Consider the following 15910-nt stretch of genomic DNA (forward strand, 5'->3'; position numbering starts at 1 on the left):
CTTATCTTAAATCTTTGCTAATTAAGTCTAGGGAATTTAATCTTGTTGAGCTAGTTAAAGGAAAAGAGTGCAGTTCACTGTAAAATTATGAAGAAGTATGTAAGTACTTGCTTAAGCACTTCAACGATGTATACTTAACTAAGATTAAGATGATAGGTAATCAGCTTTTATCGATAGGAAAAGTTAGTGTGAAAAAGTCATAAATGAAGCAGAGCTTAGAAAGTATTATATATTTAAATAATGAAATTAGGTATTTTAAGTGCCTGTTTCGTGATATCTGGCTGAAATTGAAGGTACCTATATATATGATACTGATACAATAATAAAAAACGCACTGAAAAAAGCTAGCATACCTACTATATAAATTACTTTAAATAATTGTACCTTCCTACATAACAAATTACAAGTAACAAAACACTGCATAACATTGACGTCATGTTGGACATCATTATACTGTTACGTGGACTTATGTTTTCTTACAGACTCAGTGTTATTAAGTGCATACAGACAGGAAGGAAGGTCTAGGTCCAGACGCTACCATAATAATTATTTCTATTTTAGTTTTGTTTCAGTCTAGGATCGACTTCTGGTTCATACCTAGATGTTCACACACTATAGATATTATATTGATTATTATACTTAATACTTATTGTTCAATGTTCATGGGCAAGGTCGGAGGTTATGTTTAATATACAAATTGTTCCCTTAAAATATAGGTTTTTAAACTTTGCGAAAAATAAAATATTCATGAGACCATTTTCTGTCTAAATTGTCATGATCATGTACAAAATATTTACGGTTTGTACCTAGAGGTGTCACATTTTTTAAGGAAACGTAAATTTTAATTGTTCTTCAAGACTACCAAAACCCATACTATGTGTGTAGGTACCCCAATGGGGCATATTTACATAAAATATTTCACACTAACTACTTTTTGCCTAAATATTTTTTTTTCTTTAAGGAAATCTACTCAAAGTACTTCCAAAAATACCTATTAAACAAATTAGACTCTAAAAAACCTAAGGGCCTTACCACAAAAACTTACATAGTGTTTAACAGATGTTTAGCGCTGTCAAACGCATACAAAATCTGTCAAATTTCGTTTTAAACACTTGTTAAACAGTGTTTAAAGTTTTTTGTGGTAGCACAGTTAGTGCCAATTTCTCCATAGTCGGTTATCTAACCGACAGGTATTGATTTATAAATTAAACGTCATCTTCATATGAAATTCATGATAGATGTGTCAAAAGTCAACAACTACTCCCTGGTTATGTTCTAACCGAATATAGAGAAATTGGCACATAAAGTAAGGTTTTACTTCAGTAGAACCTTTAACCTTCCTTTAACACGAAACGTTTGAGGTCAGATGAGTGTGCAGTTAGACATACCGCACTTACCCCGTGATGTGTCACGGCCATCAATTACCACCGAAGACCGACTCATGGTGAATCCATCACGCTATGGGTCGTGTATGTAGATGAGCATCACCCAAGTACGTTATTAGTGGATTAGTCTATGACTGTAGTGTTTTTTACAAGATGCAAATGTATTGCTATGTTTTTACTTGACTATTTCGAAACTAACGATATTGAGTTATGAGTTTGACCGGACAAAAAATATATCCATTGTTAACGTTTTTTGGACAAAGTAATCATACTTATCAGTATCTAATTAGGATTTATAATAATAATAACATAAATTTTGTGAACACAATTATGCCGAGACCGTGTGAATCCTATTCCGTAAGCACTTCAATTAAGTACCTAGTAACGGAAACGTTCCAAATATTTGTATATTATTAAACGTACAAATTAAATACGTGTAAATGAATTTACAGCTATAATTTAGCAACAGTGCTAACGAATATCACAGGTAAGTTACGGCAACAAACGACCTTAGAATACTTAGAATACGCTTGGGTAGTTAAATTAATTTAAACTTCCTAAGTAATGAAATATCTACCTAGTATTTAATAAAATATTCTTGAATGGTAAGGTATCTAATTAGACCCGTAAATATATAGGATTTCAGTGAGGATAAAATAACCAGATTAATAATCTGGGAACCACCCTGATGATGTTGATGATATCTGATAGCAGTTGAGCCAACTCGTAAGTATACGTGCTAAGAGTGATGGTAGCTCAGTTTAGCAAAAAAAACTCAATCTTACACATATGTACAAATGGCGGCCTTATCACTTAAAGCGATTTCTTCCAGGCAACCTTTGGGTGGAAGGATATTTCGATGCAAAGGGTTAAGTTTACTAGGAATAGACCAGAAGTTATTTAATATAGCAATACAAACTACCTAAGTATAATATATTTACATACATTTATCTTATAGCAGCAAACTGACGAAAAACGAACAAATTAGAACTGTCGTGCAATCGGCACGTTTTATACAACAAAATAGAGTTCGCGCAGAAGCGTTCCGAAACTTAGTGATTTGTCTTAGAGCCCTTCTGGGTCTGAGGGTCTGAGACCCTCAGAGCCCTCTTGCCAGCACGAAAACACTCTGATATCGATACTGATGTAAGTTCAGTCGTGGCTCAGTTGGCCTTTTTACACCAAGCATGAGGTCCCCCAACCCGCACTAGGCCAGCCTGGTGGACTAGGCCAAACACCCTTCCTTCATTGGACTCCTTCCCGTGCTCCAGCAGTGGGGACGTGATGGGTCGTGATGATGAAGAGGTATCAACTCCGGTACGTTACCTGATAGCAGCAAAGCCCGCGTGCCACCACATACACGCGGTCGAAGAGCGCGAACAGCGAGGCGGAGGGCTGGTGGATGGTGCACACGATGGTGCGGCCCTGGCGCGACAGCAGCCGCAGCAGCACCACCAGGTGACGGATCGACACCACGTCCAGGCCTCTGCAATTAAAGACAGGTCAAAATTGGTTACAGGTTGTCCCACGGCGATGGCGCATGAAGGGGCAGTAAGTAATATAAATACTGAAGATAGGCGTTTTCGTCATGATCATCACTACCCATCACGTCTTACCCTACTGCTGGGGCACGGGTCTCCTTCTAATGAAAGGCTTTTTAGGGATAGTCCACCACTCTGGCCTAGTGCGTTAGGTGTTTTACTGAAAGGATATCTGCGTTATTTTTTAAATATGAAGTCAGCCTCATTTATGAATCCTTTTAAACTCCCTAAGCATGGACGAGAAAAAGGCTTACGTCCAACAGGGGACAGCGATGGAAGATATTATAACGAGATAATATGGCCCTACCTTCCTATAATCCTATTTGTGTTTAACCAATCTGTGTGTGTATATTATCATTTTATGATTTATGCACAAAACATTTAGTGACGAGGGGTCGTATAGATATTTAGTAAACTATGACGTTTTAGATAAATATTTATTTAGGGTCTCGATCGTGGCTTCAAGCAAGCAAATAGGGTTTAATAATGACCTATTCCATATTTCACCATGAGATGTCCTCATGGATTAGGTGAAGACTTCACCCGCGTACCCTTTGAGTATATATAATTATAAGATTACAAAAACTACAAAATATTATATCATTTTCAATGTGGTAACAAAAACACATACAAAATATTTTCAGCCGGCTTTATTTACGAAATAGTATGAAAACGTTTCGTTTGGACCATGACTTAAATGACATGTAAAACTTATAACGATGCGATTTGCGAAAAGCCAATGCAATCAATCAAAATAAATTATTGATGAAAGCCAATATAAAAAATAGGAAATTGAATTATCCCGTTTGTATAAAATAAATATAGGTAAGCCGTGTTGATTGTTTTTCAATTTTATATTGTTTGACCCATTTTCGTTTCGGAATTCTACTGCAACAAAAATAACAATCAAGTTTACACTATACATAATATATCATCACCTCTGCCTACCCCGCAAGGGAGTACATTAGTACAAGGCGTGAGTGTGTGTGTGTTTTTTTTAAATAAATACCTACATAGAGAGTACATATTATTATTTATAATTGACAGTTTTGTTATGTTACAATAAGGAGCTATGTATGTATATTTTTATTGCATTATATTTGGCTATATTTAACATTTTTAACCCTGTAAGACACAGTGCACTCATCTCTCAATGGCCCACAATGTATAATTGTATAGGCATTAATGATTTATAGGAATGTCAAGAATTTTAATCAAATAACCATTATCGAAATTACAGCATACTGCATAACATATTGCTTAATTGCGTTTAATATTACATCGGTAATCTATTTGTGATACATCTGTGACAGACCGTTGAGATCATGTCAATTATCTACCAAACTATAACTAATAGATACTTAGTTAAATAACAGTAAGGGCGTCTTGCACAACAAAGTTAAATAAAATTAAATCTATGACCTCTTGCTCTGACAGTATAATGTCTATTTAATTTTGTTTTACTTTGTTGTGCAAGACGCCCTTAGAGAAGTCTATAAAACTTGGTTATAGTTCTTCTTATAAGCGTATCGATGACAAACAGGACAGGTGGACTATATAGGGTTTGTCACCGTAGAGAGGATTAGACATTAGTCAATCGAGAGGATTAGCAAGTAGCAAGTCCTGAATAAACACAGTCATTGTAACGTTGTAGACGTACATGTCTTTAATTAAACATATTTTTAAACTTAAACTAGCCTATTTTCTTATTTTAATTATTAACTTCATAATAAATAACTAAAAAAACATTAATTAAACCTAATAACTAAAACTTAATAACATTTTAAAATATAACTTCTTTTAAAGTACATTCGCACTCAAAATACTGAAACGTAATCTGTAGTCATAAACAGTTTATGGTAGAAATTTAGTTTCATAAACCTGCCCACATTTTAATATTGGTAGAAATTTATTGTTCATAACCTGGTATTATTTTTAACATTCCGTGACATCGTGACACTTTCAACGGCTGTCGCCGCTCGCTAGTGATTCATTAGCTTTGCCATCACTGGACTCGAACGTACGCTTGCGCATCTGATTAATAATTGCTTTCGCACATATAACTGCGACTTTAAAGTAAATTTTAAATAGATAGTGCACCTTAAGTGTCCTAACCGTTCCGGGTCCGCTATACAAGGCGCTGCTGGCTCTGTGTACCTGTGTTTTACATAAATCCTCAAACCCCCATATTGGGGTTTCAGTACGGGGTTTAAGAAGATTTCAGTACGGGGTTTAAGAAGATTTCAGTACGGGATTTAGAAGACCTAGGCTTCGCTTCGCTACCTACTGCTGCATCACCCTCTGCTTCGCTTCCGCTTCGGACCTACAGCTGAGCACGGCGACCTACAACCCTGCCCGTGGCTGACGACCTGTTCCACCGGCATCTGACCATCCAGGGGAGTGCTTGAACTACGCAGTGAAATCAGATACTAGGCCGACACACCACGACCCGTTCTACCGACTTAGGTGGCCTGCGGCCATCAATAAATTTATTTTCGTTGGACCTACCTACCTCTTTCATTTACCTCCCAGTAGGGACGATAGGTAAACAGGTAGGGAACGTCACACTGGCGCCCAACGTTCGTAAGACGGGGGGGTCACACTGGCGCCCTTAAACGTGGTTGTGTCTGATTTTGCTGCGCAGTAAGTAGTAAAGTGTTTGTTTGTGTGTGCGTTGTAAAACGTTTTTTTTTTGTTGCTCTGCCGTAACTGAGGTGTATTTTGCTTTTTTTTAAAATATAATTTGTACCTATTTGTTTTAATTTAAAACGGATTTTTTTTAACGTAATTAAATTTCGTTAACGGTTTTTTAACTGGCAACATTTTTTTTTAAAGTACCCTAATTAGTTAATTACTTCGTGACATTTTTTTTCTGTGATACCAGCGTAATACACACCAGTTACATTTAATTTTATTTTTCAACGCTTCTTTTATTTTTGGTTCTGTGCGTTTTTTTTGTGTTTTGTGTTTTTATTTTAAAAGAGTACAACGTTACCTAATTTTCTTTGTAACAGAACGGAGTAATTTTTTCTTTTAACTCTTGTTCACATTTTACCCAAATTGTTGAATATCAATATTGTTGCTTTCCCCCATTGTATTTTTTTTTCCACCATGTTCCCATTAACATGTTTGTCCCTACCAAAATCGAAACTGGAATACGAGGTGTCCATCAGAGGTAAAGTTCCAGCGACCAGTATTGTGGAGCTGGCTATAAACTTTCCCTCTGACCTTATCCTCGAGTCCGGTTTGGATGCTTACAGGGTGTGTTCGAGGATTTGTCGAAAACACAGGCCAATTTTGTTACACCCAATAAAGCACTTTTCCAGCGGACACGGAACTAGAATTAGTCGGAAATAGGTTTTTTTTTTATTTTGCATATTTGACATTTTAAATTTTATTTTAAACATCATCGTTATGCTTACGTACGTTTTTACCGGGTGACATAATAATTATAAATTGTGGAAATAGTAGTCATTTTTTGATTTATTTTTAAAAGAATGACTTTTGTTATGAATGGTTCGCGTTATTAATCTTATATGATTTTTATTGCTTAGTTTAAATGTGGAAGTATGAAGTTGAAGATTGAATGTTTTTCTGACAGGTATGTATGAAAGCGTAGTATTTTTACACTTTATTTTTATTATTTAACCGGATTTTATTTAGGATAAAATCCTTTCCGTGAGACGGGGGGTAATGTAACGTTGTAGACGTACATGTCTTTAATTAAACATATTTTTAAACTTAAACTAGCCTATTTTCTTATTTTAATTATTAACTTCATAATAAATAACTAAAAAAACATTAATTAAACCTAATAACTAAAACTTAATAACATTTTAAAATATAACTTCTTTTAAAGTACATTCGCACTCAAAATACTGAAACGTAATCTGTAGTCATAAACAGTTTATGGTAGAAATTTAGTTTCATAAACCTGCCCACATTTTAATATTGGTAGAAATTTATTGTTCATAACCTGGTATTATTTTTAACATTCCGTGACATCGTGACACTTTCAACGGCTGTCGCCGCTCGCTAGTGATTCATTAGCTTTGCCATCACTGGACTCGAACGTACGCTTGCGCATCTGATTAATAATTGCTTTCGCACATATAACTGCGACTTTAAAGTAAATTTTAAATAGATAGTGCACCTTAAGTGTCCTAACCGTTCCGGGTCCGCTATACAAGGCGCTGCTGGCTCTGTGTACCTGTGTTTTACATAAATCCTCAAACCCCCATATTGGGGTTTCAGTACGGGGTTTAAGAAGATTTCAGTACGGGGTTTAAGAAGATTTCAGTACGGGATTTAGAAGACCTAGGCTTCGCTTCGCTACCTACTGCTGCATCACCCTCTGCTTCGCTTCCGCTTCGGACCTACAGCTGAGCACGGCGACCTACAACCCTGCCCGTGGCTGACGACCTGTTCCACCGGCATCTGACCATCCAGGGGAGTGCTTGAACTACGCAGTGAAATCAGATACTAGGCCGACACACCACGACCCGTTCTACCGACTTAGGTGGCCTGCGGCCATCAATAAATTTATTTTCGTTGGACCTACCTACCTCTTTCATTTACCTCCCAGTAGGGACGATAGGTAAACAGGTAGGGAACGTCACATCATGTAAACATATAAACGTCTCCGGCTACCCAGAGAAGTTATAGATGAGGAGATGTATAAGATAAGTATCTAATATAAATTTAAAGATGTATATCGTATATGTATATACGTACGTTACACGTGTGTTATTCCGATGTATATGGAAACAAACGTTTTTCAGCGTATATTTTAAACTTCATTACGAATTAAATTATAATAATAGTACTTACAAAAGTTTGGATTATTATTCTGTGTACACCACAAAATACACAGTCGATTGAGTGCCGATTTACAGATTTTACGCTGTACCTGATAAATTAAATGTTTTAAATGACGTATTTAAAATGAAACCGCAGCCAGAAATACAAGTGGCGATGGCTCCGACCCGCATTAATAACACCGGAAGAGAAACAAAGATAACTGTATAAATAATGGCGGCAATATTAGCTGCCGTGGTTCATGAAATGTCCGCTTGACCTGGGGGGTCACTTTCTAAATCAACGAACGAATAAACTAGAATTGACACTCAATCAGAACGCTTAATACAACTAGATAGAGTCGTGGTTAGCGCTGAGGATTTGCTTTACCAAAGTTTCTGAACGCTGCGCTACCTACGGCTCTATCTAATTGTACACTCACGGGCAAAGAAACAGTTCCACACACAAAATTCCGACACTAAATGGCTTAATTTTTTTAAATATTTAGTAATTGGAATTTTTAACTAAATGTTTACGTTTTTAGTTTGTAATATTCTGGTGCGTTTTTAAATGTAGTTTAATATTGCAGAAGGCGTCTTTAAGATAGTATTTTTCGCTAAGGAGTAATTTTGTGATTTTCTCACTGGAACTCTTTCATTGCCCGTGATGACAATTTACTCTTGTCCGTTCGTTCGTAAATTTAGAGAGTGACCCCATTGCTCTTTTTATTAGGTTCACCGTTAATAATAATAAATATTATATTTTTGGTGTAGCCGGCTGTTTAGGTTATACAGGGTGTTGAAAATAGATATAGTAAGTCGAAAATGGGTGACTCAGATGGTCAGCCTTTGCTATGGTAATTTCAAATTGCATTCTATGGTATTTTTACCATATAGAGAGACATTAAAGTACTTGATATAAACTCGCATATTTTTTTAAGATGAAAATACCAACTGTGCTTACCACAGCTTCTATTAACCCGTGCCCTAAGGTTTGCTTAGCGAATAATATATTTATTATGATGGTAGCTAATTATTTTTTATTTTCTCGAGCTACTGCCTGATGCAGGGACGATGAGCCCCTAATGGCGGCATTTGTTTTTATACAGCAAATGAATACTACGGTTAAAGCCCGCTGGTGTGCAATGACCTTTATACTTTGTTAAATAAGGGTTTGAATTGTATGACTTTAGAAATGATAACGTATTTTTAAGTCTCGGTATTTTTAAGAGATTATCCAGTGTAGATTGCTCTGACTTATTTAATTAAAGAATTTAACCATGAACTGTACTTTAGTTTAATGCATGTAATTGAAAGAGTTGCATGGTGAGTATGCTGACTTGCAGAGTAAGTGTAATAGGCCTAAAAAGATAAACCGAATAAAACACATATCTGGCTGGCAATAGAAAAAAGGATACGCGTTACCTAAATGCTCAATCTGATGGTCTCTTTACAATGGTAGGTGCAATGAAGAAGCTGATGTTGTGAAGTACTCATAGAAATTTTAATGAAATATATTTTCAAGATAGCTTAATTTCCAGGACGCGGTTGTTCGCATAATATTTTTTTTACTCTTTGTAAGTAGGTAGGTAACACAGTTAATTATATTTTTATTAAAAAAGGTTTCCAAAAAATACATCACGCACTTTATTGGCTAATTAATTCGCAGTGCCGGCTCCTGAAGCCATGTTTTTATTACGATAAAATGTGAAACTAATTACGCTTTTACAAGTGTATCATCTCGCCGTAAATTACTTGAAGCTAACAGACCCCTTAGCATGAATTTTCATCGTGAACGTGACGTGAAATTACTCGATAAATGTAGGGAAATTTTAGTTCTGCTACCGACCGCCAGGGGCGCTGTTCATATTTTCATACAAAATTACTCGATGAATTCTACTTCACGTTCACGATGAAAATTCATGCTAAGGGGTCTGACCATTTATTAGAGGAATAAATGAAAAGCTGGCTAAAGTAATAAATAAATGGTTAAAGAGTAAATGACCGTCATTAATCAATCATGACGGTTCGTCTGTTTGTCCACATATTTTGGGCGTGCGGTTTGCCGACCAGCCTTCAAAATGGGAGAATTATACTTGATGTTTTCAATTGTGGCGAGAATTTTATATTCGTTGCATAGCTGGTAGGTACAGTGTCTATAGGAATGAAATAAATATCTTATAGCCAGGTGTTACAATGTTCATTTATTGAGATTATTTAGTCACGCCGACTATTGTGTTGAATGCTCCTGAAACATGTTTACAGATTACTAAGATTCTTTAAATCCACATATAAGAGGTAACAGCAACGCACCGCGTCAGACTTTTAGTTGGACAGGTAATTTTCCTCGTTCCTTTCTTCTTTTATTTCAGGTATCACCTCGCGAGTCAATGCACTTGGACAAAGTAGGTACTTTTTCTTCAACGTAAGAAGCTAAGAGCACAGTATTCTATTTGTTCTTTGGGGTAGTATTATTGTGTAATGAATTAAACACGGTGAATTGACGGCTAACGCTACAGTGGTTTAATTCCTTAATTAAAAAGAATTCATAGATAAATGCGACGTTAGACGAGAACATCCGTTACTAGTGTTTGTTACGACACCAAAAGAAACAAAATACACTCACGTGCAATGAAAATATTCCACCTGCCATTGACGTTCCACATGCCACTGGAACTTTTTCATTGCTCGTGAGTATCAATGAAGAATCGATCAAACAAGAGGGCCCATCACGGGCTAACGAGGTAATGCGATACTATTTTCGATACTAACAAACATTATGGAAAATAAACAGCGCCAACGTCACTTTTGGAACTAACAATTTTGCCCTAAATTTTGACAGTGACAGTTGACGTTACGCAACGTAAATGGAGGTTCGAAATAAAGGAGGTTCAATGAAGGAATCAAAAACTCACGTGGTAGGTTCGTCGAGGAAGATGATTGGCGGGTTGTTGACGAGCTCCAGCGCGATGGAGAGCCGCTTGTACTGCCCCCCGGAGAGCTTCTCCGAGCGGGTGTCGCGATGCTCCCACAGGCCCAGTGTTTGCAGGATCTCTTCTATCTGTGAAGGGAGAATTTGTTTGATTAACCTGAGGTTTGGTTGGATAAAGTTACTAGGATACAATGGTACATGCGGGGTGTATGAAAGGAGACTTCTTGGGTGGCGTACCAACTGTATCTTTACGTCTAGTACACCAGGCTGCGTAGTCTTGTGCGTAGTTAGTGACATCTAATCTGAGTTAGGCACTCAGCCTCCTCTCACCACTGTGACAAATCCTAGCCTCGTTCAAGTGTTTATCACTAACACGCAGATAAGAGGACCAAGATCAGTCTACCTAAATAGACTAACGAGCAATGAAAATTCGATATTATTAGTTCACTGGAACTTTTTCATTGCTCGTGAGTCTAGTAAGCGAGTATAATTTATAACTAGGTATTTTAGTGAAAGGCAATGACCCCAACCTCAGATTGACAGACGGATTAGTCGGCTCTCCAAGGGTTCAACATGTGGTCGGCACACATTAGTGGAATATCGCTGCATTATTTATTCTAGAGCATACATAATACTCGTATGCTAATAGAATATTTTCATTTATTACAAAAGGCTTATATCAATGAAGAAAAGCTCACAACGCTCAGCACGGGATTATTATAAAACCAAAGTCGAATAAATATTACTTATTAACATTTATGAAGATATTATTATACATATAAGGTACAAATGATCATATTTTGTTTGTAAATTAGGTATATAACTTACCTTACAATAGATTTACTTTTAAATTTATACGTTTGAAAGTCAAGTGAATTCCAAAAACATAAATCAGAATAATTTTATTTTACCACCGTTTTCCCTAACATAAAAGTTGCTCGGTCAAACTTTATAATAAGACATTCAATTGCTAAATCCCGTTCAAATTGGTTTATTAGGATAATTCGGTGCTTCAATTTGAGCGGGTGATTGTTTTAAGAATTCGTGAAGAAATATTACCGCAGTCTGCGAATAATTACAGAACCTTGTTCAGAGGAATTTCTACGAAGCGTTTAGTAGATTAGATAAAGGTGAGACCGGCTACCTATTATTTACATAGAATTCAATAAACTTCCGTTAATTATTTACAGCAATAAGTACGTTCTAAATCGTAAAGTAATATTTAACAATCGATATGTGTTGTGTACAGAGTTAGGTAATCAGTCATTATCACAGTAGTTAATAACAGTATAATTATAATTGTAATAAGTAAGTATATAGGTAATTTAAAAGCGAAATAAACGTAACTATAACTATTCCAAAAACCGATAATGCAAATAACTAAAAGAAACGATGTTATTAAATAATTTCCGTTTGAAACAGTTCCAAGTTCCACTTGATCAGTCAAGTATTCGATAGATAGTCGGCCTTGAGGCCCTCGTCCATTAGACCTCTAATTAGAGACCCGGGGGGCTACTCTTGCTTGACGAAATATGAATTTATGTTATATCGAATTAAATTAATATTATGCGAAAAGCATTAGTTACCGTTTTGATTGCTACTGGCACCATAACAATAACAACAAGTAAGTATCTTTTTTTAGCAGATTTTGTCGGGTGGAATTATTTTACTTCCTTTGGAATTGCAACGACACTCTATGGATATTTAGATAGAGTCGTGGTTAGCGCTGAACTGAGCAGCGCTCCAAAAGATTGTTTTCGTAAACTAAAGTGACCCCTATCTGGTATTTACGCACTTGCGTAACACTCGCAGCAGCAAACTGGAGCTCGCGTGGTGGAAGTATTTAACTTCAACAGTTTGTGATACCGCCGAGTTAGAGCTACAAGTTCGATTTAATGACCTAGGTAGGTATACATCTACTGTCTATAGGTACGTACCTGGATACTTCACAGGTATCTTTACACCTTTTTATATTTTTGAGATTTCGATGTTGGTCTCATAATGAAAGTAATTTAATGCCGAGTACAATCCAAATAATACAATACAAACCTAGGTATATCTACTTCAGCAGGTTATATACCTACTTAAATATGGTAAAATTTAATAATAATAATAATAATAATAATAATAATAATTTATTTATTTTTCAACCAACATGGATCAATTAATATTTCTTGTATAAAGTTATAAATGCTTTACAAAATTTAATATTCCCTTCCGAGAAACGCAAAAAGTGAAAACCCTTATTTATTCATTTATTTTCTTCGTAAAGAGCGGTCGTAGTCTCATTACGCTGTTGTGTCGCGGACAAACTTTTTAAAACCTTTATAATCTCGACGGCTCGCTTGCTTATGCACGTTTAGTTAAAATATTCATGGACACATCTGCGAGGGAATGCGGAACGTTTGACTTATTGCCGCCGGGAAACTTTACATGTAACAAACACGACTAATCTACCGTCTTCATTTTGGAGCTCCAAAAATAACTTGTGAATTTGAAATACCTAACTGTGGACACGGGGCTACACATAGTGTTCAGGATACTTTATCCATCGAGATCATTTTCTTCATTGTCATTTCCATTCTCCAGCTACATAGAATGTTCTAGAACGCTGTTCTAGAACGCACGCTCGAACCACCCCGAATGAACTAGAACCACTCACCACGAGTTCCTTCTCGGCCCTGCCCAGCCTCATAATGTCACTATATACTGCGCTCACACGCTCGAACCGCCCAGAATGTTCTAGAACCTCACAATATCACTACTGCGCTCACACGCTTCAACCACCCAGAATGTTCTCGAACCACTCACCACGTGTTCCTTTTCTGCCCTGCCCAGCTCGCTGCCCAACTTGAGGTCGGTGGCGACGCGTATGGCCTCGTGCACGGAGAGCCGCGGCTGCAGCAGGTCGTCCTGCATGACGTAGCTGCTGAGCTTCTCCACAAGCTTCAACCACACAGAATGTTCTAGAACCCTCACATTATCGCTCTTCGACACGCTCTTCAACCACACATAATATTCTAGAACCCTCGCAATATGGCTACTACGCTCACACGCTCCAACAACACATAAGGTTCTAGAACCCTCACAATATGGCTACTGCGCTGTCACGCTCCAACCACACGGAATGTTTAAGAACCCTCGCAATATCGCTACTATGTTCGAAGAGTGTTAGCGCACGATCGAATCACCCAGAATGTTCTCGAACCACTCACCACGAGTTCCTTCTCCGCCCTGCCCAGCTCGCTGCCCAGCTTGAGGTCGGTGGCGACTCGCATGGCCTCGTGCACGGAGAGCCGCGGCTGCAACAGGTCGTCCTGCATGATGTAGCTGCTGAGCTTCTTGAACACGCGCATGTCACGTGACTGCCCGTTCACGCTGATGCGCCCGGTTACGCCGTTGGACCTGTAGGAAGGATGGATTAGCAATTGACAGCCTTTATTCTTCTTTAGGACTCCATTACTCGATCAAATATACTGTCAAGATTGCAGATTGTGTTACCAGTGTGCTGGAGGGAGGGGTTCTTTGGCGTGTTAGTGACAAACACTGACTGTGGTTAAAGCATCAGCCAGTCGTATTTGTCGTCAGTCCCTGACTACACAAGGTGCCAACTAGGCTAATTTTTCTTGCCTTGGTGTTTTATTCATAAATCTTAGATCTTACTGGGTGGGGTGAGAGGGACCTACCCAAGTAACATTTCATTCGAGCTTAGGTTGTAAGAAATGCCTTTAGGTTTTATAAGGGTTGTGAAAAGGTTAATGCGTTGCTATCTGGTCATATTGAGTACTTGAGAATGATTAATAAGTCCTAAAACCAATTGTTTATTAATACAACCTTGGAGCTGCTAATAAGAGTTTAAATTAACGTTATTTTAACTTGTATTTCAAGAGCATATAGTTCTAGGATCTTATAGTTGTCGTAGACTCCTGATAAGGTTCTAGAAAAGCTAGCATTTATGCTAAAGTGAGAGCTTAAGGTTAAATTTTTAACCTCAATACAACCATAAAGTTATGGAATGTTGAAATCACTTATAAGTAATTTTTAAAACCTATCTTAAACCTTTAGGCTGATGAGAGTTGTCTAGGCAAACAAATTAGGACTACTTGGTGAAAACCAAAAGCATTAAGCACTGGCTATGAGCTAAACGCATGATTTAAGTCTTTCAAGAATATTTTAAAGCTTTAGAGGCATCCTCAAAATATGTTTAATGCTTTTTAGTAATTTCGTAACGGCCGCCATATTTTTTCACTGAAATAAAAAAAAAAACTTGGCAAAAAGATACATTTTAATTAAGTAGGGGAAAATTCAGTAGCGTATGCTATACTATTCCAAATATATGTTTTTTTATATAGACAGTACTTTTATTTCTAATATAACTTTACACCAAACATAATTTTTTTTCTATTTTTTTAAATTAAAATATCTTCAAATTTATTATTTACAAAAGGCCCGTCACGTATACAGAACTATTATTCAAAAGTACCACGATAAAGTGCTAGTCGCAAAGTTTTTCATATTTCCTGACTTCAGCCTAACTACTTACTATATTTTGTATTAATACAACACTTACAAATTAGCCATTTTGAATCTTGGAAAGTATCAGGTAATGGCGCCATTTATTATAATTATTATAAAATCTTACATAGAAACATTTTAAAACCCGAGAGTCCTGGAAAGGCATTACAAATATCCATCAAATATGTTTCAAGTTATAGAAGAGTTACATCCAGGACTAATTTAGAACTTAAAAGCTGTCTTCCAAGGTTATGTTAACGTTAAATTAAGGTTGTGCAGGTTGTATTTAGGTTCTGTGTAAGTAGTTCAAAAGGTTCTGGGTTTGAGCTATAGGTTTTGCTGTAGCTCTCAGAAAGGTTCTAAAACGTGGGCCCTTTTTGCACTCAGGAGGTTAATATAAGGTTAATATAAGGTTATCGAGACTTCTAAGTCTCACGAGTTGATTTCCATACAAAGGTTCTAGAACCTTTTCAAAACCTTTCTAAAACCAAAAATGTTACTTGGGTAACTACGAATTTGAAGCTACTCAAGATTCTGGGTTCTTCGAAAAAACAATTCGTGAACGTGAAGTAGCGCATACAAAAGACAACCCGCTTTCGAATAGGTTCTTCCGTTTTGGACTGAAATCCCCACAGCCAAACGTACAGATACAGAAGCCAAACTCATAACATACCCTTATGGCACAATAAAAATCTAATTCGCGCGGTGAGTTATTTCATTCATTTGCATAGTACTCCGTCG

At 36.8% G+C, this 15910-nt stretch overlaps 1 protein-coding gene across 1 annotated transcript in view; it reads right to left on the reverse strand.

Moving 5' to 3' along the window:
• The window catches only part of LOC105383267 (ATP-binding cassette sub-family G member 1), a 44884-nt gene that overhangs the window by 12387 nt on the left and 16587 nt on the right, over positions 1 to 15910 (reverse strand). The window contains exons 3-5 of the mRNA XM_011553299.3: positions 13870 to 14059; positions 10638 to 10783; positions 2712 to 2871 (exon numbers count right to left, since the gene is read on the reverse strand). Of these exons, the coding sequence (XP_011551601.1) occupies positions 2712 to 2871; positions 10638 to 10783; positions 13870 to 14059 (496 nt within the window). The remainder of the gene's footprint in view (positions 1 to 2711; positions 2872 to 10637; positions 10784 to 13869; positions 14060 to 15910) is intronic.

Source organism: Plutella xylostella, chromosome 12, assembly GCF_932276165.1.
Source record: "Plutella xylostella chromosome 12, ilPluXylo3.1, whole genome shotgun sequence".
Taxonomy (NCBI): domain Eukaryota; kingdom Metazoa; phylum Arthropoda; class Insecta; order Lepidoptera; family Plutellidae; genus Plutella; species Plutella xylostella.